Genomic DNA, 22,818 nt, shown 5'->3' with positions numbered 1-22,818 from the left:
CAATTTCGTTGGTCTTCACGCTTGTTTTGCTCGCCCTATTTGAACAGATCATAAAGTGTGTAAAGTGTGCCTCAGCAATCCTCGCGTCTACCAGATTTTGCGCGTCAGATCTTGCCTGTAAGTCAATGGACGCGGCAACGAACCTCCAACATTCACGTTACGCGACGCATAAATGTTCGTTACATGGGATTTTGAGGCAAAGAGGGCGCAAGAGGCGTACCTGCGTCTGGAGTTACGCTTTCCATAGGGAATCGTAAAGGGTAGTGGTTGTAAACCGACAGGTTTCATAGAGTTCATTATTGCGTTGACGACGAAAGCCCGTGCTGGGTGGGCTGGTGATATATTGAAGGCATGCATTCAACCATGTTATTGTAATCACTTGATTCCTCCTTCATAAGATTTTCGTAGCTGCTCTAGACTAATAGGTGGGGATGGCGCTCCATCTAAATCCATCCTCATACATTCTCGCAATTAGCCTCTCAATGTCTCTGTTGTCCTCGAGGGCTATCGGAGGCCGTGCAGAACGACGCAACATCGGCACTCCCTTTGCGGCGAACCACCGTGAAGCAACGCGAGATGCTGTTTTCATGCAGTTGGCAACAAGCAACCGCGAGCCACGCTCCATTGTCTTCTGAGAGTACACTTGATAGGTAAGGTTAGGGAAGCCACAATAATACGAAGCGTTCCAAGTCGGTGTTGTCGGAGCGCCGTGGATTGGTTTTGCAGTAACCACAAGAGTACTCGATGGAGCTGAGAATATGAATGGATTTAGCGTCTGGCGGTTACGCTGTCGGAACTTGCGCGTCAAGTTGTCCATGAGACGTATATTCTCCACATCTTTTGATTCTAGTACAGGTACATGGGAGATTTCAGGGGTTTGGGGTGCTTCGAATGGGTAGCCAAATTGAACACCTCCGTTTCCCAGAAGTCGATCCACACTATCATAGTCGACTCTTTTGACGTTGCGAATGAGACCGGCTTTAACATCGTAGTCGACCATGTTGCCTTCAGCGTTTATCTTGAAGCTGAATGTAAGGACAGGTTCAGGCTCTCCCTTCCGAGAATGCGAGCCCAAACTTAGTTGGTCGTGGGTAAGGGAGGGAGGTAGCATAGACCATGTCTTGTGGATGAAGTGTGCGGAGGAGCCTATTCGACGTGCTGCCTCTGAGATAATATGAGTCGGTGGAAGGATAACAGTAGGGTCTGCAATGTGGACGTGCATCCAAGCCGAACCAGGCTCGTTAAGAACAGGTTCCACAGACAAGCCGTCGTCCAGCTCTTCTGCGCTCACATCGTCAATCACGTAGACTGGTAAGCTTCCGAAGTCGTGTCGCAAATGCTCGACGGGATCACGATCATAGAAGTCTTCCGGTCCTAATGGTTGCTTTCCCTTCGCCCGCGAGGGTCGCAGCAAAGACAGGCTCCTTTGGACAAGAGCGTGCTCATCTCTGGTACGCTGCGACTCCTCGTCTGGAGTCAGGTCCAGATTCAGCTCCTTCCTCTGGGTCACGATATCCTCCCAAGGGGCCATCTCCCCCATCTCTATCAGGAACTGCCGCGAACACACGTCGTCCACCATCTTATGAGCATGCAAGCCAATCCTCTTGATGATGGATGTGACCACTCCAGAAGAGGGATCAATACAAGTGTTACGCGTCCTGCGTAATGCAAGGTGCAAGACATCAAGGATGGTGCGATTGTCTGTGGAAAATGTGACATCATTTACGACAACTCTGCTCGGAGGCTCATCCCACGACTCGCTAGCCTTCTCTCTGGCAGTAAGAATAAGGCCCCGAGCTTTCTCGATAAACGCCTCCAGTTCCGGACTCCTTTGCCGCACCGTATCCACAACTTTCTGCAGTTTAACAACATGGTTTTCTGGCCGCACGTCGTACGTGAGCGCAAGTCTCTGAGACTGCATGTGCGGCACAAACTCGATAGGGCGACCCATGATATATTTATGCGTTGCGAAAAGAGTCGGCCAGCTCTCCGGTCTATAATCGTACACCAGCTTCGCAGCCTCTGAAAGACTGACGGACCCCCACTCGTCTGGGTGCTTCGCCCGCATGTGGGGATATAGCGATGCGTTCTTCTGCCCAATGACCATGAATGCCTTGTTTATTTCTTTCTCAGCCTCCCGTAGGTACTTCAGGATTTCAACCCGCGCATTAGTCTCTACGCGGTCCATTGGGGTTGCGCTGGTGCCTGCGCGGAGGGCAAGGTCCCTGTCAGCTATGTGAGGGACCTCGATGTACACATCTGACTCGACATGCTGAATGACTTCGCCTGTACTGATCAAGGAGAGATGCCACATGCGACCGTTCATATACGAATGGCCCAAGACTACACCATATGCATATATGCAACTCCTGCAATATCATAAGTCATCGAGAACAAGAAACAAATGACTCATAAACTCACCTTCTAATCTCAACAAGCGATCCAGCCTCTATATTAGAAACTAACGAAGCGTCCCACCCGCCCATCAGCCAATGTCGACCCAATGTCGACCAGCAGGAGCTCGTCCTTGGCGAGTTTCGAGACCTTTCTTTGTTTCTTCTCCCCCATACGAATGCCCAGCAAGCAGCAGAGAAGGAACGAACATATTTCAAGCTCTAAATTATCTTGAGAACGGGATAGCATATCCAAAACCAGGATGCTCACCAGTATAGACCCTCGGGAGCTTCTCAATTGCACCCAATACTTGACCAACGAGACAATCTGCTCTGCACAGCGCAGGGTCAATCTTGGTCCCAATACCAATTAGCTCTCCTGGAACTGTAAGTGATTGTTCTCGGCGTGCAGAGAGACGATCCTGCCAAAAATGGTCTTGCAGCGGTTCCGGCCCTGAGTGTTTTTCACCGGACGAATCTGGACTTCTTGCCTAGCCAGTAGGACGTCTGTGAGGACAGAACCACTGGTAACGCCACTTTTGAGTTCATCGACCTCTGCGCCAGGCTTGATGACATCGAAGGAATGAATAACGATGAGACGAGGATCAGAAGCAAAGTCGCAGACTGGGATAGGTATACGTTTTACATTGTATTCATGTTACTCCCGAACCATTGGCACCCGTGCTGACTTCTAAGCCGCGACTGTATGATGCCTCCAGTTCGGAGCTGAACAAGTCATACATATGTACCATGTATGATGTACATAGACGGTACTAAGGCACAAATTTTGGTTGGTTAATACATGGTCAACGGAGTATGCCGAAAATGTTGCAGAAACAAGACCAAACATTTTTTTGATGATGCACTGCGGAAGGGGAAAATAGGGGGGATGGCGAAGCTGCCCGTGGACTGGGCTAGGGCTCCGTGAAAAACTACCGAGTTTTTGACGTTGGAGTTTTTGACAGGTTTTTAACGTGTTTTTAACGAGTCGATAACTCGGGGTTGATATTGGGTGACTTCCCGTGGGCTAAATAATCTGGATTATCATAAACCGGAGCTCGAAAACAAATTTGAAAATGAGTCTGTAGGATAATCTGTAAAAAATACTAAACCGCAGACCAATAGATAATCCGGAATATTGACTGCATCCACCACTATGGATTCAGATGACTTGATAATTCAATCTCTAAAGAACGGAGCAGAGTTGCAACAGCAAGAAGATGACGACAAAGAAGCTGCGCTGGCTATTGCTGCCACCATCCTAGTTGGTGTTGAGCTCGCGCGCCAAAATCGTATCGAAAATCGGCAGCCACGACGTCTATATCTCTGCCGTCCGCAGCTCCTTCCAAACCCACGGAAAGATACCCCATGGCAGGTCCTGTTTGCCACCCAGAACAATCGTGCATTTATCACAACAATGGGGCTTGATGTCGAGACATTTAGCTCCATCCTCACTTCAGGCTTTGCAAAAAAGTGGTACAACACACCTATTCCAGAATTCAGAGATTTAGCTCTTCACAAAGCATCCAAATCAGTACATGTGAAAACAAGAAAAGTATATGAGGGATGTTTGGAGTGCAGGAACGGTAGTAGTATTGAACGGCGCCAGACAACAGAGTCTGCGCACATACGGCGCGGTATGATTATGTCAGCGGATATCGCTGGTGTAAGTGGTCCTAAAAAGGTAAGTATGGTTTATTCCGCGTCAGAATAATCTGTAGGGGGGGGGGGCAGACCCTCGTTGAATTTCAAACGGTGATGAAATGACACCCGGCATCGCGGCACACCTTCCTAATGCGTGAAATGATATTCTATTCAGGATTATTTAGGTCCACGGGAAGTCACCCATTGGGGTGTCAAAAACTCGTCAAAAACTAAAATATATATGTATATGATCTCGGGAACATAGCCTATCGAATTCTCCATCCGAACATCCGAAATCACCGAAAAATCGTTAAGATATGACCAACGATCTGTCAACTACTGTCCAATTGAGCGTTCGGCTGAATTTTCGATGTCACCGTCAATTCGATGGCGGATGAGCGTACAGCGTCAACGATGAATTGGTTGAACTCCGCGTTACGCAGCTCCCTCAAAAGTTCTACCATTGTCAGTCAGGTTCAAGTTCGGCAGTGGGCTTTGATGGATCCTGAACGTGTTCGCGCTGTCCCACTTTTTCTTCCTCCGCCTTCTCACTGTCCTGTCCCGTAGACCAAAAGGCCTCCCTCAAAACCAACAGTTAAGTTTCGTGACCTGGACAGTACTCTTTTCGATGTCGATCTCGATAGCAACGGTCAGAAAAGGAAACACGACAACTCCGAGTCGCAAGCAGAGGCTAACCCGGAGCCGCAGGACTCTAATTCAGACTCGGAGGACAATTGGTTGGAGGAGAGCGAGGACCCAGAGATTGAGCGTGATCCAATGTACAGGTCTTGTGATACGAGAGTACTTGTGGGTAGCGAGGATGCTCATCTTGATGCTCCTCGATTGTTGGACTTACTATCAGAGAAGCCGGTGGAAGGGGCAAGCAGGACACCTCAACTACAGGATAGCACAGTTCCAATGCCTCCGGGAGGGCCTGTACAGTGGGCATTTGCATTACCGTAGCGAAAAAATGTCAAAATGACCTGAAAAAACGCATTTTTTGAGTCTGTCAAAAACTGGTCAAAAACTAGTTTTTAACTCGTGTCAAAAACCCCTCGAGGGTGGGGGTGAGTTAAAAACTCGTCGTTAACTCCGTGGGTAGTTTTTCACGGAGCCCTAGACTGGGCAGCTTTGTCATGGCAGAGGGTAAAACGGTCCCTTGCCCAATTTTCCCGACGAACGTGGTCGTTCGGAACATTTGTCGTCCGTCGTCGTTGTTGTCGTGTTGCAATATTAGTGTTCTGCTAGTACTTTATTTGTTCTCCAAGTCTCTTTCGCGTGCTGCAAAACTCGCTCTCTCGTCCCACGCCACCAACAGCAACAACGAGCTTTCGATCATCTGATGGACACGTTCAGAGACTGTTCCAACACAATTGACGGTTTCTAGGTACGTCAGTAAACCGCCAAAGGAGTTCAGCTGAAGTTCTGGATCGAGGAGGCCAATTGAGCTGTGAGGAAGAAGGCCTTGACAAAGACTGGCACTGTGTACACCTTCAGAACAAAGCGCGCCGAGTTCTACGCCCTTGACCTTGCAGCTACCCTCGAGAAACCTGCATCACCCGCGGACATGACATCCAGAAACCGCGGTTCACCTATCTGCGGGAGCTCCGAGGCTACGATGCCAGCCCTTGTAATAAGGAAGGCGACTTTTTCACGGGTTCGGCACTCGCCTCGGCGCTGACGAAGCTCGTCTTGCGGTTCGATGAACTTACAAACGACCAGCCAAAGGCTAGCGCCCTCCGTGCTGAGGTACGTACTACTGTTGATGTTTCTATAGCATTCACCGACGCCTACCCAGTTCATGTTAATCGTGACGTCTATCATCTGCGTCGACCAGCCGAAGTTTGTCACGGTACTGATTGACAAGGATTCTCGGCCCGCTGCAGCTATGCAATTGCGCCTTCAACTCACTCTCCTTGCGCAAATTAGATACAAATACTGTGGGACTCGATGTCTCGTATGAGGTAGCAGACTCATCTCTTCAACATCTCCCTCCTGCAACCTTCTCCCTCCAGGCGCCTCTTCAATGTCAACGCTCGATGTTGCTCCAACCCTCCCTGCAACTTTCTGTCTGATCTTGCACATTCCATGCCAGCACCTTACCGCCCTCCTTTACCTCTACCCCGCATCTCTATACAAGTCCTCCCCTTCTCCACTAGTACTCTACAATCCTGAAAACGCAACTCTATTCGCACCATCCACTTTGAGTGGCGCCCCAGCTCACTCCCTCACTGGGGCGCCACTCACTCCCTCATAAAACAGGATAAATCATCACAAGACGAGATCACCCAGTGCAACAGCGGCATCATGTACTACCTGCCGTACCGTCCTCCACTTCGCATCGGAGGTGTAAATGCACAACTGGAACCAGCGATTGGATTGATCCTTGGATCATCACGTCAGCGTTCTATCACAGCGCCTCCTGCCTCGCACCAACAGCTGCCAAAGATGTTGCCAATACTCCAATTTGCGCCAGGGTCAGAGATGGTTCCCGTCCTTCGCACTCATAGCTTTTCATCTCTATCACAACTTCTAGAGGTTATCGGCTCTATATCCCATCTCCACTCCATTATTGGAGTTCTTGACGAATTCGAGGTTGAATTTGATAGAGAAAGAGAGCACCTCGTTAGTGATACCCTCCCTACTGCCCTCTACACCAGCTATACCCGTCACTGCTAATACCAATTCCATTGCTGCTAATAGAGCTAACGCTGGCCATACTCCTATACAACCTGCTCATTTCCCTAAAGCAACGGAACTCCCTCTCTCTCCTTCCGCTCTACTTCTCTTTCCCTACTATTCAAATCAAAACCACGAACTGATAATTGTCTTGCGTTGTCAGAGGATCAGAGTGCGATGTCACGTCAGGACCGCTTGGAGGAAGATCTAACCACAGGCCTACAGCCACACCAGCGAAACGGCGCTTCAGAATGCCGAAGAGGCTGTAAAAATCATGAAGCCACTTTCGGGACACGTGACATCTGGAGCATCCACCGTCCAAAATGCATCAGCGGGTCTTGAGGCTGCATATGATTTCCAGGATACATATCTTCAACTACTCAGGATATTCAATAATGTTATCGGGATGCTCGCAGAGGTATGGACAATATTTCTCAATGGAACTGAACTAATCCTGTTCCATAGGTACATCCATACGCAAAGATGGTACTGGGCGTGTTGTCTTGGGCCGCAAAAGTATGTTTGGTTTTGCTCTTATTCGTATCTTTATCTCAGTCGTTATGTGTGCAGGTAATTCTCGCTCAAGCAGATCGCAATACAGCGATACTCAACCTTCTCCAGAAGTCGTGTGACGTTTACGCCTTCATTACAGAAGACAAGAGACTTCACCAGATTTCGTCGATGCACACTATCCTGGGACAGTAGTTCTAGTGAATTGATTTGCGGAGATGGAGTCAGGGACATTTCATCGAGTATGATATCAAGTGTGCAGTTAATTCATCGTCTATTCTATGACCAATCATTGTGAAAGTTGAGATCTACCTGCTGGATCAATGGTTGAAATTTTATCAAATAGAAACGCAGTGTGCTGATGCGTGCCGGAACATATAAGATGCCTGCACTGTAGAAAGGTACAGCTTCCTTGCATGAATTCCTGATTGAAATATAATAACCCATCCTTAGAAATCTAGAGCAGATAGCGTCAAAATTCAAAGTAGTACATACTTTTATTTTTGCTCACTCAGTAAACATATCCTTGTTTTTCACAAGTACAATGCATCTGCCAGTCATCAGACAAAAGTATGAAGTCGCGTAGGAACTCAAAGCAAGAGGTATGTTACATAATTCAGGTCTATAGTAATGACATTATGCGCTGGAACAGGTGACCTCAAGGGCTGCTCCGCTTGGTAACCTCAAAATTGAGGAACCTCAACCAATCCTGGCCTACATGCTCAAACGCCTCATGCTGGGACGCAGCTAGAATGTCCCCATCCTCCCTAGCATAATGCATCTCCCCAGCTTCCCTGCCATGCCCCATGGCTAAGTTGGACGTGTCATTGAGTCGCCTAACGTTCTCATCCAAGGGTCCAGAGCGGGGATAAAGCACTCGCTGGAGAGCTTGAGCGAAATGTCGATGCACCCGCATGCCAATGGGCAATTGCAGATGATTCATATACCATTCTTGAATTGCGGCTGAGAGCTGACTGGGCTCCCAGCCCTTCCCTGAGGTCACGAACAGCCGTGTCTAGTACAAACAACATCTGTGAGCATAGCAGATTGCCAGAGGAAACGGTAAACGCACCTGGTACAGGGATGTTGCCTCTGCTTTACTTTCCTTTGTCCGAGCTTCAGATGTCAGAGTCAAAAGTAATTCAACAGGCCGGACCACCCGAAGGAAGGCTGCAAGTAACTCTGCAACTTGATACTGAATGACCCGAACAATGCATTTGTAAACCCCAGAAGTGCACGTTCCTTTATCATAATTTCCTATCATAACGAGGGTGTCGATGGTCCTAGATAAGAACAGGTGACGACGAGTTTCCTTGGAATTGCCGTGCTGCCAAAGTGCCTCCTCCGTTCCGCGACCCGGAGGCGATAGCATGTGGAGTAGTATATATATTTGAGTTAATACCCAAGAGACATCGGCCAGCCATTTGCGGACTTGGTTGGGATCCCACTGAATATTACCGTCAACTGAAACTTTGCAGAGGATGCCTTGCGAAGCCAGAGCATCTAAGAAAAGCGATGCGGGATTGCCTGGATTTTGGAAGTCACTTAAAGATAGCGGAAAGAGGCCATGGCTACGAGTTTTCTGGTCATAGCTGTCATAAGTGGGGAGCGTGAAAGCTGCAGGAGAAACTTTAATTCCTTTCAGCACCTTTTTGTGGAAGAATGCGATGGTGTCCTGGAGGGTGTTATGAAGTGCTGCCTTGTATTCCTCGACAATAATAACATGACCGTGGACCCGAACCTGCTTGCCAGCCTGGTCCCACACAACCATGGCAGGAGAAGGGGTGTTGCGAGCAATTCTGCTGAGGGCTCGAATCCACTCCCGCACGATCGCAAAGGGAGAAATTTTTTGGTCTGTCACCCACCGTCCAATGGTGTCTGTAACGAACCTAGATGGAATCATAAGAAAAATCCACGCGAGTAATTGTAAAGACTTACTTCATCCACTCTGCAGCATCATCTGCCACCACTGTATCCAGAGTCTCATCAGCGTCATCCAGTTCATCGTCAGAGCACACCACCATGCTGCTTCCTTTGCGCAGCACCTTACTCCCATTTTTGATAGCGCTATTCTTCCGGATGGCATTATTTTTTGCCATGAAGGCTTGGTACTCTTGGTTAATGAATGCCAGTACGTGCAGGCGGATCCCAAATTGGGTCTTGACGTGGTATGGTGTAAGCAAGGTAGGAGACTCAAAGCCTCCATCTACATGAACTGACCGCAAGCATATATAGGCTATGGTCGGGTTGGCATAGCTGTTGGCGAACATTTGAAGGGTGTTCCTAGGCATGTAAACAGTGTTGAGCAGGGATGAAATGCTGTCCTGTAGGCTTGCGTCATCCACCAGTGCATTCTTCAGGAGATCCATGAGCGAGAGGCCAGCCTTCAGCTGTTCTTCAGTCAAGGCAAGCTGATACTTAGAAGATGGTGGCTGCTGGGGTGAGACGGAACCAGGTATCATATATGCACGATCTGATATGCATCTGAGAATGATAGATATTAGTCGGACCTCCTCCAAAGCGTATGATACACGGGTCTTCATTTTAGCGGGCACATTGAATCTCTCGGAGGTTCCTTTTTCACCTCTATCAAACTTGTTAGCTGTGTTAGGTGGGGAAGGCTTGAAATACTTACGGTCGAGGGGCCACCAATAACTGTCGCACCACAGAGTTAGTGTTAGGTACAGTCTCGCATAGCCCCAGGAAGCGCTTTGTCACTGCGCGCTTGAGTTTCCAGAGTGAAGTGTCAGAGCGCCTGGGCAAATCCACAAGCTCGTGCAACTCTTTCGACTGATAGGGCTGGATATGTTTCATAGCACCCACCTGCAGAAAAAAAGGTACAACCGCTGCTTCATTAACTTGTGAGTCAACAATATCTGCTTGATGCCTGGAAAGTAATGAAGCCAGCATGCTGCTGGCTGGGCTCGTCTCTTCACCATGTGCAGAGGGTAGTAGGTTGCTACTAGACCGCTGCTGATGTCGCCGGACTGCGAACCAGGTCCGCACATTAATATCTTGGTCAAATGACTGGATTGGGCATTTCAAGAAACAATCTCGGATAGGAATTGGGCGCCTGACCCCTGACATCTTCTTTTCAACATGCTGGTTCCAGTGGTCCTCCAGCGAATGAGTGCCGCAGGCTTCAGGAAGAGCATAATCACATTTTGGGCACACAAGTCCTGGGATGGGAGGGCGAATGTGTAGGATTGGACCGTATTGGTTTGGCAATGGGCGAAGGTCACGTAGCTCTCCACAAGTAGCCACAATATCTGGGTAGTTCAAGATGACGTCTCTCATGAACTGGATTTGAAGAGCGCTCGGTGTTTTTGATGTTTTACAAAATGGGATCTGATGTGGTCCGCGAGGGCTGGATTCTGCTAGTTTTTTACTAGGAGTGTAGCAGTGCGTCATCAATTTCTCAAGCGGAACACCATAGCCACACGATGCGCCATTATGCAGTGATTTGCACAGAATTACCCCATAGTCCGGGAGGTAACCGCAGTTCACCGATTCAAGCAAATTATTGAATTCCAGTTCATTGATTGCAGGCAGAGCTTCATTATCATCGTCCAAGGTGAGCGATACTGTGCGATATGCACGGCTGTATGGAGCCGATCAGTACAGCACCGCAGCCAAAGGCCCCAAGCCAAGCAACTCACAACCCCTGCAAACCAGACCATACCCGCTTTCTCCTGGGGTTAGATAGTAGATTGATACCAAAGCTCTTGAGGCATATGTCCGATTGGGGGACTATAGTAGCCACTTCGGGAAATTGGAATGCGGTGCGGGAGTAAGACAGTGATGGTCTGTCAATATTCCAATTACTTGAGCCAAACTGAGCGGGGATGTTGGGTTGAAAGGGTATACTACATTCAGATCCCCCCAATGCTGAATCACAGTCCAACAAAGGAACATCAGCCACTGGTCCTGCATTGTGACCCAAATGAGATGAAGCGTTGGCAGTACCTTCCAAAAGCTCTGTTTCGGTGGGTCAGTCCCAATACAGTCCAAAGAATGATGATAGTAGCCCACCGTCAAGTGCAATTTGCACATCTTCATCCTTCTCTGCTCCAATCTCTATTTGCTCAGCCACAAGGGCTTGCAAGCCTTCTTCTTCGTTCTCAGTCTCGTCTGATTCGTCCCCAGAGCAGAGCTCTCTAGAATCGTTGGTACTTAGACTAGCCTTTTCAGGATCTGCCTACATTAAATATCAAAAAGCCAGGCTATCGTGGCGGCTTCCACTCACTTTCGTGGTTGGCGGGATACAGTACCCTTCTGATGGCACTTTCCAAGGCTGACCTAGTAGCATCATCGAAACCGGTCTCCCCTTCATTTATGCTGTATGTCAAAGAATAACTAAGACAGCTGTTGAGGGAGTAAAGTTATGTACGTACACAAAAATATCATTATTGTTCCGACTGGCTTCGATGGTGATTCCAAAGGAGAAAAGTTTCGAGCTTCCTGCCGCCAGTTTGTGTACAGCCCTTAAATTTTCTGCGAGGTCAAAACTAATTATTGTTAGCATTATCATAACATAAACAAAATGGACATACGCTGGGAGACTGGCAAGGGAAGGAGACGCGTGCATAACAGTAGGTGCAGCCTGGATTTCATCTACCATGAGTTTGAGAGGCAAATCCCCCTCCACAGTAGCCGCCAGGAATGATGTGTTGGGATGGGGTTCAAAAGCATTGACAGCCTTGTCTGCAGCAAAGTCTGTATTGCGGATAGCAGACAGGCGAAGTGCAGCATCAGGCTGTGACTGCATTAACTTGCGTTCTTCCCAAGGGATGAAGCAGCTCGACCTCTTCTTTGTCCGGTCCAACTCTGCTGATATTTCAGCACCGTCCTGGGTGCTATATATGCGTTTACGCTTGGAGGGCTGGGCTTTTGAGGTTGCAGTCACAGCCAGATTCTCTGCATTGAAGAAGTTGTATATGAGTATCTGTGTATGATTGCAACTATTACGCTTACCAGTTGCAGGTTGTGGTCTAGCCTTCTTCCATTCATTTACCAGGTGCTGAGCACAGCCGTCTTTGAGTACCCAGCTTGATGGCCATGGCTTCCCAGCATGATCGCAACCTGCCCACAAGACCTGATACTTTTTCTCATTCTCAGCCAAGATTTTAACCGCTGTCCAAAGACTTTTTGGCGATTCCTGGTATGTAGACATGCTCAACAGAAAGGAAAGTATGCAGAAATTTCATAAACGGTTACCAGCATCAACTTATCACAAAAATTGCTCAACCCTAACATGGTCATGTCTACGGCATCAGTACCACAGTGTCGGGTATATCGGCTGCCAGCCTATGTATGTTCTTGTCATCCTAGGGAACGCTAAGTTCAATCAAGATGGGCATCTACGATGTAGTTCAGCTTGCGACATTGTTCATCATCTAGATAGTTCAGACATTGTACATCACTCAGATATATCCATGTAATGAATTGTATTTTGTATCTATACGATGGAACAAGAACGTATGATACAGTGTAATGTACGAAAACGCAAGTCAATGTAGTCCGGAGTCCGGAAAAGGCATGCATCAGGAAGATGAAATAAAACAACAAGAATGTGAGTCAGGAGGAATGACTCCATGACGAAAGCGCGAAAGTATGAGAGCGCGAGAACTGAGTGAAAACGAGTCCTGCAACTATCAAATCGAGCGCGTCTTCATCTAACTGTGAACAATGATACCATCGGCGGCAAGAAAGCAATACAAAGACGGATCACACACAAGCAATCCACAGGACGAGACCACGCACTGTATCATCGAAATCATGCTCTCCAAATTCCGGCGCCTCATCGACAGACGTCATCATCGTCCCAAGCGAAGCTTACCGACCATGCCCACCTTTGAATGGCGTGTTGAGTGGCGTGCACGGAGAACCTATCTGTCCACCGCTCAAGGGACTGGGTAAGGCCCCAATCCAGACGACATCGAAGTGTCCACTCCAACGCTGTCTGCACCCGGAGATACAGGGGGCTCGACGATGTCTGCTAGGGTTGTCGGTACCGACCCAGATTGTGCTCGAGCCAGGAAAGCTTTTGCCTCTTCGGCATTGAAAAGTTCTGGAGGGAGCCGCTCGTTTCGATGTCTGACTTCCATCTGTAGAAAGATGTCACGAACACCGAGAGCGTATGCAGGGAAAGTAGTTGTACGTACGCGTCCTCGAAGTTGGAAATGGCATCTTTAATGCCCTCTCCAATGCTAGCGTGCCGTATGGCAATTTTCTAGAACCAGATATGCTCTTGAGCTCCGAAACCTTCTCTGACTCCTCTCCGCGCCAGATTCGTCAGACTAGCGCAACGCACAGGCAAGGACTCCATACCGGAATGAAGCAAACACACGCACCACCCTTCCAACTGCAATCTTTCGCCTCGCCTCTTCGTGGCGGACTACTCGTAAAACAACTTTGTCCTCATCAGACTCCTCAAGTTCTTCTTGGTCGCAAGTGTTTACCACGGTGACAAGCATATCTGTGACTATACGCGCCGCTCAGTTCTGAATAGATGATCTGAATAACCTCCCAGGACGTACTTTTCTCTCCCACAAAGGGCAAACTTCATGCAAACACGTCCATGAAGTTAGGTGGCCAGTACGAATGAAGTGTGCGGTTAAACTGAACTTACTATGAAAGCGGGACATGGCCGTTGCACCATCGCCGTCGAGTAAGCAGTGACCAGTCGTATACAATTTGAGAGCGGGATATCCTGTGGTTCTGTCAGTATCGGGTGAATGTATGCACCTACCAAAGACTCTTTGTCGTTGCTGTAGTTGCATCATGAGCTAGGCTAGGCAGAAACTCGATATTATGAATGGAAGAGAGTGGAAGCAGTGCGTATATACTCACCTTCAGGCAATAAATGCAGATACACACTGTGCAGAAATACTATGTACAAGAAGGGACAGATCAGCTGAGCTACAAGCGTTATGGTGGTGGTGGGAAGAGAAGTGCGTAAGTGGAGAAGAGTATGGAAGACAGGACTGCCGCGCTCACTTAGTCATGTCACAAACACATATAAGGCAATAAGACTCCGTGCAGAAGTTCGACGTACACTTCAAACTTGAATAAATAAGCTATTTACAAGTGTTTTTTCTGACTGGTTGGACTCAGTTATGCTGACTTGAAAGTGTCATAGGTGCGCTATATTGGAATGTTATGTGCCGTGTATGTTGAGAAGGCTCAGCAACTGACCTTGTTCTAATGATCCATCTATCACAATCAGCCTCGCTATGCTGTGTATGTCTCTTCACACCCACTACGTTCATCTCTTCTGACCGGCGGCATGAAGTTAGTATTCCAACAATCTCGGTAACAGATGCAGTGAGTCTTCTGCACGGGCCGATACCGTCTATCCCCCAAATTAACTGCAGCGCTCTGTAGGGGTGAGTGTGAGTCGTGACCAGCTCATTGGTTCGCTTCAATGACCACCACAGATGTGGGGCTATCTGGAGTGTGTGATTCACGCAAGGTTGATCTCTAACTGAATTCTTTAGGCCGGAATCTGTACATCGTACAGGATTTGACAATTGTTGTGGTATTTCCGATACTTTGCGGTAAGCTTTGCAATTGCAGGACCGCAGTGATATCAATTTCACTGAATCATCTTGCAAGTCATCATGGTCGCTCGACTACATGCCATGTATCAACGATCCCGAAAGATGCTATTGTCGTCATCTTCCTGACTGACAACATTTTCAACGGAGTGGTCACCGCAATAGGGATCAAGCATACTTCGATGGGTACGCTTACTCGCGGATGAAAGTGTGCATGATACTCATTGATGAATACCAGAGGCATTCATTCTCTCCGGCACCTATCAATGCATGATCAACAATGCGGAAGATACTCACTTCTGAGTTCCATTACTTGGATATTCGCTATTGTGTGGGAGGTTCTCGCGCTGTGTCTCGCAATTCGGATTGCTGTAATACACTTCCGTGAACTGCGACGACATTCTGCTGGAGGGATTATCGGGGACTGTTTCACTGTGTTGATGAAATTTCACATCATTTACTTTGCGAGGTGAGCTCATAATATGATTCCGGTTTTATTTTCACGCTAAAGCTCTGCACGTCCTAGTTTTGTTGTTGTTTCTTGCTTCCAGATCGGTTACGCTCTCATCAGTATGCCGATCTGCTGGTGACATCTGTGAACATGATTCATCATTTCTATAGGATCAATTCGCCCTGGAAACGCAGATTTATCTTGGCTTTCTTCAAAGTTTCACGTTCATCCAAATATTTGTGCTGGGACTGTGGCTGATCCTCGGTATTCAAGAATTCAACGCTAAGCTCGTGACCGACTCTGACCAGGATCTCGAGCGTATACAACACAAGCATCGATGTATACGCCAAGTCGTAGAAAGAAAAAAGTATATGAAAATGAGCGGCAAGGTAGCTGTTCGAGCTTGATCATTAGCTTTACCAGCGTACATGGAAGGTGTTGAACGTGCCTCTCGCAGCTGTCACATTTCCGGACTGACTGAAAAGAGCGGTCGTGACCAACATACGATTGGTGACTTAACTTACTGTAGAGTTCGTCCTTTTTGTGTTACTGTTTTTGTTGTCTGGTTGAACGGCACTTGGCCACACATTTATTAAAAAAAACAAAGCTGCCAGAGGTGCACGGAGTCCCTGCATCACACCTGCCTAATATGAGTGTGGTCACACTATGTAACGGAGCGCGGCAGTCCTGTCTTTCATAGAAGAGAGACCTGGTTGAGCTGCTCAAGTTCAACTTCAAGTTGCCAAGGGCCCACCTGAGTGTATTTAATTTACTAATTAGTAATTACATCAGGTACCTATTCCTGACAATGACAATGACAATGTTAGTACTTAATGCCATAGCTCGGTTCTGGTCCGCTCAGGCTTGGTCTTGTCCGGTGGACGGAGAATGTATTGGATGAGGCTGGCTGCATACCAGATCAAGGTAGTGGGTCATCATCATTAGCATCATGGTAGAATGTAATCTTGGATGCATCCTTGAGGCTCCTGTCTGCAAGATGAGTTAAATTCAGTCATTGTAGATTTCAGAACTGTTCAGAACCCATGGGGAATGATCCCAGACAACACAGACCAAGAACCATACTTCAGTTCAGTTAGGGTGTCATGCTAGTGGACTAGACTGTCTAGAACCAGACCATTGGTCAGGTTCGACCCATTAGCTGGCGACATCTGCTCTTGCCATTTGGCATTGATGCACATCTTATTGGCCATCGTGCAAATCAATGGAAACTGCAGGTCATCTTCAGCAGCAACATGAGTGACATGTGCACAATGATGCATGGCAACATTTTGTTCATGAGTAGCAAGATGTGCAAAGCAACATCATGCACAGGGAAAATGCTTGAAGACAAAGGATAGTCCACCACATTGGACAGCACATGAATGGACACAAAGTAAGTCACAAACATAATCCCACATATCAGAGGCCTTGACTGACACTGAATGAGAATAAGCCAAATCATCAAAATGGGCACGAGTGATCATGGAAAAATGATCAATCAAGCGACATAGGGTAGGAGCAGATACTGACAAAGATACTCCAGCTGGATACTGCTGAGACATGGTGAACTGCTCTCAAGATACTCCACAATACTCAAACAAATGTCAAAGCAAGAAAGTGGAGATGACTGACACCCTATCATCATCCAGTTGCACATCTGAAACAACAAGAAAAGCAGGAGGCACAAGTGAGTGTGAGGAAGCAACAGCAGAAGACGAGGATGCAGCCATAGCACAAAGGTAGTGGCAAAAGAGGATCAACAAAGGCACTGAGAAAACAGGAGATAAATATCTGCCCATTACCAGCCTCAGTGCTACATCAGGAAATCTGCCATTTCCATGATGAGCTGAGAGATCTGAAGGAAATGGTAAGCTGATGGACTATGTATGTGATATACTGTACATCTGAGGTCAGACCAAACAGAATGTACAGGTGAGACAGATGCTCGACCTGGCAGAATATCAACACCTGCAGAATGATCATATGATCATTGAATCCAAAATACATCATTTCAGACAACACAGTATATTTATTCATCAGAAAAGCAGCAACTACAGCTCAACCAGAGTAATCAGATGCACACAAGGTCATGTTTCATGATCCTCCAGTACCACAGACTACGTGTCCCCCAAACCAGCAATTTTTTCAGGAATATCAGGTAAAAACAGATGCAAGAAACATCAGGCTCTCATATTTATGAAGAGACAGGTAGTCTGCATCTTGGAACCTCAATACAAACAGGATTTATCAAATACACAGAAAGGCTAAACATCCATGTCATTCATATTTAGTCCCAACAGGCAGGCACATGACCAGACAGTTAGAAATACAGAATCTCAACAAGTTAGATTTCAAAATCTATAGGCTCCTGTGTGTAACATTGTACTACAAACTGAACATACTAGCTTCTGTGAAAGGATGTGGGACCTGATCAACACTGCGAAAACTTGGAAAAAGAAGTTGCCAAGATTTGAACATGAAACAAATACCACTTAGCATCCACTTTGATGACAAACTAACCAATACACTACAGTCACATATTCTGAAATGGAACAATTCCCAGCTATATAGTAATTGCATGGCAAATCCACGAAAGAAACTAACTGTCCATTGCAGTAGTACTAGTACATTGAGAAAACATGTAGGGTAGTAAGAGCAAATCATGTAGTAGTAGTAGTACACGTGAAAACAAACAACAATTGCAAACTTGCATGAACCATGAACAACATATCAGTAGTAGTACTAGTGGCGTCTCCCTTGCTTGTTGGAGTTTGCAGCCCGGGCATCCTCAGCATCCTCGACCTCATCGATGGTGCACTTGAGAAAATTTTCATGCCACTTATGATACCTCCTGAATGCCGTTTGCTTCACAGCTGTCTCCAAGCCATCAACACATGCATCCCAAACCACAGTGTCTGGAACAGTCCATTGCTTGAGGGGTTTGATTAAGGCACTGAAAAAAACACATGAATTCCTAAAACTATTGACAGATAATACTTACACATGGGGGTCATTGCGGTGCGGAGGATGCTCCCCCTCCAGATGCCATACCATTGAGTCACAAACTCTTTGAAGGGTACACCTGAATAAATGCTGGATGTTTTGAAGTCCAGCAGTGTCTTGTTGCGGGAAGAGAACCTGTCAGCATCACATGAAATAAGTCAGAATAAGTCGAAACGAGTGGTAATATATGCTACGTACCATGCTGGCATAATATTGTGCTTTGCGGTTAGTAGTCCTCAACCGTCCGTTCGGGGGGCGGAGCCACATGGTAATGGTTACCTTGAGGGGTTGTAGCCAAGTGTGCGAGCAAGACAAGATTCCACTACCACCTGCACTCCCACCAACCTGTTTGATGTGCCCAACCTTCTTTTTATTCAACTCCTGTTCCATCACCCACTCATCGCTTGGCAACATGTGCGTTTGTGCCTCAGCAATGTGGAAATGGGTGCCACCCTCGACGTGAGGGTTCTTGTCCGCAAAGAGTTGGATCTTTGCTTCTGCTGCCTCAGAAGATTGCGAGAAGGATATCTCGAAGGGCCATAGGGGATGGAACTCAGCATCTTGTGTCTCGCATTGAACGAGCATATCAGGAATTCCGAGATTATGTTTGTCTTTGTCATCTTTGTCATCTTCGCCCTTTTTGACCATCGTATTCATGTGGACGCAGAGGGCAGTATGTAGTGCAGATGGAAGAGGTATGGATGATATAATGGCTCCCACTGTAGTGTGCAGGGGCATTAGAATCAATTCGTGGACTGGGGTTGGCAGGTTGACAAAGAGTTGTTGGAGATGGGGGATGTATGATAGTCCGGGCAAAGCATTGGATCAGTGCAGATGTGGGAAGTGAAGAGAGAAAAGCTTACTTGCGAGTTAAATGGTCATCAAATTCAATCGCATCCAGAATATAATGATAATCATTCTCTGACATGTCTGAAAACACCTAGTATGGCAATCAGCCTGAGAAAGATAAGAACTGTGGTGAATTCTCATACCTCATGTTCGGGACCCTTGCCGCCCTTCCAAATGGTGGCGATAATATGCTGGCAGAAATCTGCATAGCTTAGGAAATCACATCCATGATCAATTCAAGCAAACCTTACTTACCATCTTTTGGGCCCAAAGCTAGTGGCTTCGGCGACTTCGACTTTAACAGGAGGCGAAGTTTTGGCTCTAGGCTTGAAATTGACTCCCCTGAAGTGCAAGACTTGCTACTTCTTAACAAACTTGCTGAGGGTCTGGAGCCTTGCTTGAATGTGCCAGCATCTGGAGAGTGCTCTTTACCAGCAGCATGTTTGAGTTCTACAGGTACTAGTACAGTGGGCTGAGAGCGCCACGCAGGACTGCGCTCATAAAAACACCCCTGCCCATTTGTTGTGCTTTGTTGTAAGAAAGTGAGAGATTTAGAAGGCATGGTTTTGCTTGCTTGTTGCAACCATTTGATTCTCTCCTTATAAACAAAAGTGGCGGTATCGGCTGGATCCCTAGCTTAAAAAAGCCAGCGTTCGCTGTCGAGGCCATGGCTAGGGGTGGTAGGTGGAAGAAACATTGAATTGACATTTGGAAGGTCAATACTAATAGATGTGGACTCGCAGGCCTGCCAGTGTAGTTGGACACATCATAGAGCCCGAGAGGCAGTGACATGATGGCTTCTAAAAAGACATGCAGCAATAGTATTGGGAATGCTAGTCACGGTGACCATGTCCTATGATCACCAACCTTATCAAGTTAGTAGTACTGAAACGCAAAAACCAGAGACACATACTATTAATATTACTAGTAGTAGTAGGCATGGAGTGGAAATACCACTGCCAGCCTTGCCCATTCAAAATTCAAACCTACTAGTACTAGAATCAAAAGAGTCCGGCAGCGAGTCAGCGACAGAACTAGTAGTAGCAGTACTAGTATTCACCTTCGTCGTTGCGGAGTTAATGTGAATGTTATTAGTACTGATGAATTATCTGCAAAGTTATGGTGAGTACGCACTGGCAGCCTGAATGTAGCTAGATGACTTGATTTAATGTTGAACCAAATAATGGATGTACTGCCAGTGTTGGTGGGAGGAGTCACAGAGACTATTGAGTACAGAAATACTGAAGCAATGATTCCTGATGAAAGTACTGGAGTGTTGAAGGCATGAAGTGCTAGACTGACTCGGTGCTGAATTAATGGCTGCAGTTGACTTACGGGCCACAGCTAATTTAGTAACAGTCGGATACTACTATGTGAGACCTGCAAGTTGAAAGACATATATACATTCACCAGTATACTAGTACTATGTTCATACTACAAATTTTTAGAATGAGATCTCAAAAGTGTGATAATCCGAAAATCTGTTAACATAGAAAGCTTGAAATGCAATCAAAGAATCTGTATGTGTCAAATCATGATCAAGAAACTGGGAACCATATATTGGGATAAGTGCACTGGTCGCAAAATGGTATCTAAATGAACAACAGAAAGAAGGTGTTCTCTACGATCGTCAAGTTCTGGTTCAACCATCCACATACCTGTGTTAGGGCATGGTTGATCGCCAATGGTCGAAAACCAGCGAACGAGTGCACAAGGATATTCCACACTTCGAAAAGTGAAGGAGAATAACAGGATAACCTGTGCAACATATAACCCTCGGAATCCTGGTAGAGTCGGATCATGTTCAATGAAAACACAATCATGGCGAGCTGGGCCACCACGCCAACTATGTGCAACACGGATAGTGTAACAGATCATGCCGTTGACCTCACAGATGTCACTAGCAGCATAAAACGATGCTACAGCAGAGTGAAAGATATCCACCTTCCCATTGAAGTCCGGGCATTGTGAAATATCCATGTCACATCCCAGAATAGCATGACCAGGATTGTGCTGATCATGTAGAAATTAGTGTATAAGGTTACGAAAGGAAGGTGTGCCAATCATTTCACCAATCGCCCGGGCACATCGGGGGTAACTGGACACTGAAAGAAGTAGTTAGAATATCTTTGAAAAAGCTGAAAAAGATTCACCTTGTCTCTTCGCTAGCTGTACGATCACCTCAGCCTTGTCATCACCCTCATCCGCAACAGCATCTTCCATGTCTTGATCATCACAATAAAGGAAGAAGTCTGGGTCTATGTCCAGCACTCAATTCAGATCAATCGTGAGGTCGAGAGAAAAAGAACCAACTTACCAGAATGATTTGCATCCGGATCAATTGGCTCAACACCAGGTGGGAGTAAAGGGTGATCAAGCAGACCTATGGCAAACTTCCCTGCTTGGAATGAAGCAAGCTTATCAAGCTGATGGTTTGTTACCAACATTTGATCGAGAGGTAGCCAGCCACTCGAGTGTCGCCAAGGTTCCTTTACTGCCTTATGGTGCTTTGACTCTGTGAGAGAAGAGCATAATCCATTAGGAGTGCCAAACTGCTGCGTTAGATAACCGTAATGGCATAAAGAATGTTGTTGGGGTAGAGATATTCCATTGGGACGGACACTGACATCCATGAAGACAGTACGTTTGTCGTGAAAGCCCTCGAGAGCTGTTTGCAAAGAATCTAGATCGGCTTCATCGAGACTTGAGCGACGGACTACATAGCAGAAGTCAAGGAAGTAGCGGATCGCTCGAAGCATCTTCTCAGGAACATGTCCCGCAATGGCTGGTAAAAAGACCTGAAAGTAGTAAAGTAGTATCAGTAATTTGGATATGTCAGTATATGTGAATTTTCGTACCTTCATTAAAGCCTTCGAGTCATCACCTGTCCATTGTTTGAATCTTTGTCCCTGAGGAAAATGTCGCAGGCCTGGAAATGAAGGCACTACAGCTATGCTAGAACAAAGGAGGTTGTCAGTAGAGTGATTTCAACAAAATCTCAATGAAATATTTTACTGGCGATCAATATCTGCCCATATTTGTTCTGCCTTTTTTTCTCCGTAGGTGATAAGGAAGTACTCACCCACCCAAGCCACAATATGATCTTTGAATGTTCCTTTAATTATTTGGTGAAGAATGTCAGGAGCGAGCAGTTCATGTATGTCAGTGCGCGGAAAATATGCTGTGAATGGCTACACAATTTCATATTCATTACTGCGATTGAGTTTGCTGCACTTACTAGAATGCCACTTATAATTCCCCAACCCTGCTTGAGCTGTGTATCTGAGTAACCGCACATTAGAATTTTTGTATGTTGGTGAGATCACCGACCAGATGGCGAGTCGTCCAAATGTGCTCGATCAGCAGTACACCTGAATAACTAGAAGTCAATCACCACTGAAAATCCAAGGCTAAAAGGTGCGAGCCCCTTCAGTAACATTTCCCGACTTAGTCGGACAGCCAAAGGTTGAGAATCAACCCAGTTAGGCGGGCCATCCAGCGTGGGCCCATGCATGACTGAGCACAGATGGGCCCACACATAATTCAGCACCCATGTTGGTGGGTGGGCCAGGTGAGATTGATAGGATGAGTGGGCCGATTATCATGGGACACAGGTACCAGGCCTGATGGATAGGCCCAACAAGTTTTTCTTTGGCCCACACATGTCATCTCGGAAAGGTCAGCTAATTGTTTTCGGCCCAAAATAATATATACATATATGATCTTGCAG

General features: G+C 46.8%; 9 protein-coding genes across 9 annotated transcripts; 3 read left to right on the top strand and 6 right to left on the bottom strand.

Moving 5' to 3' along the window:
* Positions 1–418: 418 nt before the first annotated feature.
* Positions 419–2,326, bottom strand: F5147DRAFT_779698 (uncharacterized protein; the record flags this gene model as incomplete). The annotated part of the gene is made up of 1 exon (XM_041442339.1): positions 419–2,326. The coding sequence occupies one exon, from the start codon at positions 2,324–2,326 to the stop codon at positions 419–421; it is 1,908 nt and encodes a 635-aa protein (XP_041286829.1).
* Positions 2,327–2,454: 128 nt separating this feature from the next.
* On the bottom strand, positions 2,455–3,145 carry F5147DRAFT_779697 (translation protein; the record flags this gene model as incomplete). Its single annotated transcript, XM_041442338.1, has 4 exons — positions 2,455–2,615; positions 2,665–2,815; positions 2,863–3,017; positions 3,073–3,145. The coding sequence occupies 4 exons, from the start codon at positions 3,143–3,145 to the stop codon at positions 2,455–2,457; spliced, it is 540 nt and encodes a 179-aa protein (XP_041286828.1).
* A 254-nt stretch (positions 3,146–3,399) lies between these two features.
* Positions 3,400–4,022, top strand: F5147DRAFT_722471 (uncharacterized protein). Its single transcript, XM_041438914.1, has 2 exons — positions 3,400–3,816; positions 3,881–4,022. The coding sequence occupies exons 1-2, from the start codon at positions 3,550–3,552 to the stop codon at positions 3,902–3,904; spliced, it is 291 nt and encodes a 96-aa protein (XP_041286827.1). The 5' UTR covers positions 3,400–3,549; the 3' UTR covers positions 3,905–4,022.
* Positions 4,023–4,284: 262 nt separating this feature from the next.
* Positions 4,285–4,892, top strand: F5147DRAFT_722469 (uncharacterized protein). The gene has a single exon (XM_041438913.1). The coding sequence runs from the start codon at positions 4,425–4,427 to the stop codon at positions 4,602–4,604; it is 180 nt and encodes a 59-aa protein (XP_041286826.1). The 5' UTR covers positions 4,285–4,424; the 3' UTR covers positions 4,605–4,892.
* A 2,098-nt stretch (positions 4,893–6,990) lies between these two features.
* Positions 6,991–7,421, top strand: F5147DRAFT_779695 (uncharacterized protein; the record flags this gene model as incomplete). The annotated part of the gene is made up of 3 exons (XM_041442337.1): positions 6,991–7,134; positions 7,182–7,232; positions 7,287–7,421. 3 exons carry the CDS (start codon positions 6,991–6,993, stop codon positions 7,419–7,421), a joined length of 330 nt encoding a protein of 109 aa, XP_041286825.1.
* A 463-nt stretch (positions 7,422–7,884) lies between these two features.
* Positions 7,885–12,399, bottom strand: F5147DRAFT_779694 (uncharacterized protein; the record flags this gene model as incomplete). The annotated part of the gene is made up of 10 exons (XM_041442336.1): positions 7,885–8,241; positions 8,299–9,115; positions 9,165–9,812; positions 9,862–10,827; positions 10,886–11,204; positions 11,259–11,420; positions 11,473–11,564; positions 11,621–11,734; positions 11,780–12,143; positions 12,201–12,399. The coding sequence occupies 10 exons, from the start codon at positions 12,397–12,399 to the stop codon at positions 7,885–7,887; spliced, it is 4,038 nt and encodes a 1,345-aa protein (XP_041286824.1).
* A 730-nt stretch (positions 12,400–13,129) lies between these two features.
* F5147DRAFT_779693 (uncharacterized protein) lies at positions 13,130–13,702 on the bottom strand (the record flags this gene model as incomplete). Its single annotated transcript, XM_041442335.1, has 3 exons — positions 13,130–13,333; positions 13,387–13,458; positions 13,580–13,702. The coding sequence occupies 3 exons, from the start codon at positions 13,700–13,702 to the stop codon at positions 13,130–13,132; spliced, it is 399 nt and encodes a 132-aa protein (XP_041286823.1).
* Positions 13,703–17,978: 4,276 nt separating this feature from the next.
* Positions 17,979–19,650, bottom strand: F5147DRAFT_657709 (uncharacterized protein; the record flags this gene model as incomplete). The annotated part of the gene is made up of 6 exons (XM_041434308.1): positions 17,979–18,189; positions 18,238–18,374; positions 18,438–18,518; positions 18,585–18,875; positions 19,232–19,290; positions 19,344–19,650. 6 exons carry the CDS (start codon positions 19,648–19,650, stop codon positions 17,979–17,981), a joined length of 1,086 nt encoding a protein of 361 aa, XP_041286822.1.
* Positions 19,651–20,532: 882 nt separating this feature from the next.
* Positions 20,533–22,386, bottom strand: F5147DRAFT_748031 (uncharacterized protein; the record flags this gene model as incomplete). Its single annotated transcript, XM_041440013.1, has 9 exons — positions 20,533–20,634; positions 20,664–20,725; positions 20,747–21,007; positions 21,134–21,193; positions 21,242–21,313; positions 21,406–21,886; positions 21,947–22,043; positions 22,104–22,279; positions 22,327–22,386. The coding sequence occupies 9 exons, from the start codon at positions 22,384–22,386 to the stop codon at positions 20,533–20,535; spliced, it is 1,371 nt and encodes a 456-aa protein (XP_041286821.1).
* Between the last annotated feature and the right edge of the window lie 432 nt (positions 22,387–22,818).

This window comes from Suillus discolor, assembly GCF_016758755.1.
Source record: "Suillus discolor strain FC423 chromosome Unknown F5147scaffold_91, whole genome shotgun sequence".
Classification (NCBI taxonomy): Eukaryota; Fungi; Basidiomycota; class Agaricomycetes; order Boletales; family Suillaceae; genus Suillus; species Suillus discolor.
The sequence above is the reverse complement of the archived record's forward strand: the minus strand, read 5'-3'. Positions and strand labels throughout refer to the sequence as shown.

Coding starts and splice junctions, on each gene's coding strand:
- F5147DRAFT_722471 (XM_041438914.1), top strand. CDS start 3,550: ATGGATTCAGATGACTTGATAATTCAATCTCTAAAGAACGGAGCAGAG. Junction 3,817..3,880: donor CATTTATCACAACAATGGGG/CTTGATGTCGAG, acceptor GGTACAACACAC/CTATTCCAGAATTCAGAGAT.
- F5147DRAFT_722469 (XM_041438913.1), top strand. CDS start 4,425: ATGGCGGATGAGCGTACAGCGTCAACGATGAATTGGTTGAACTCCGCG.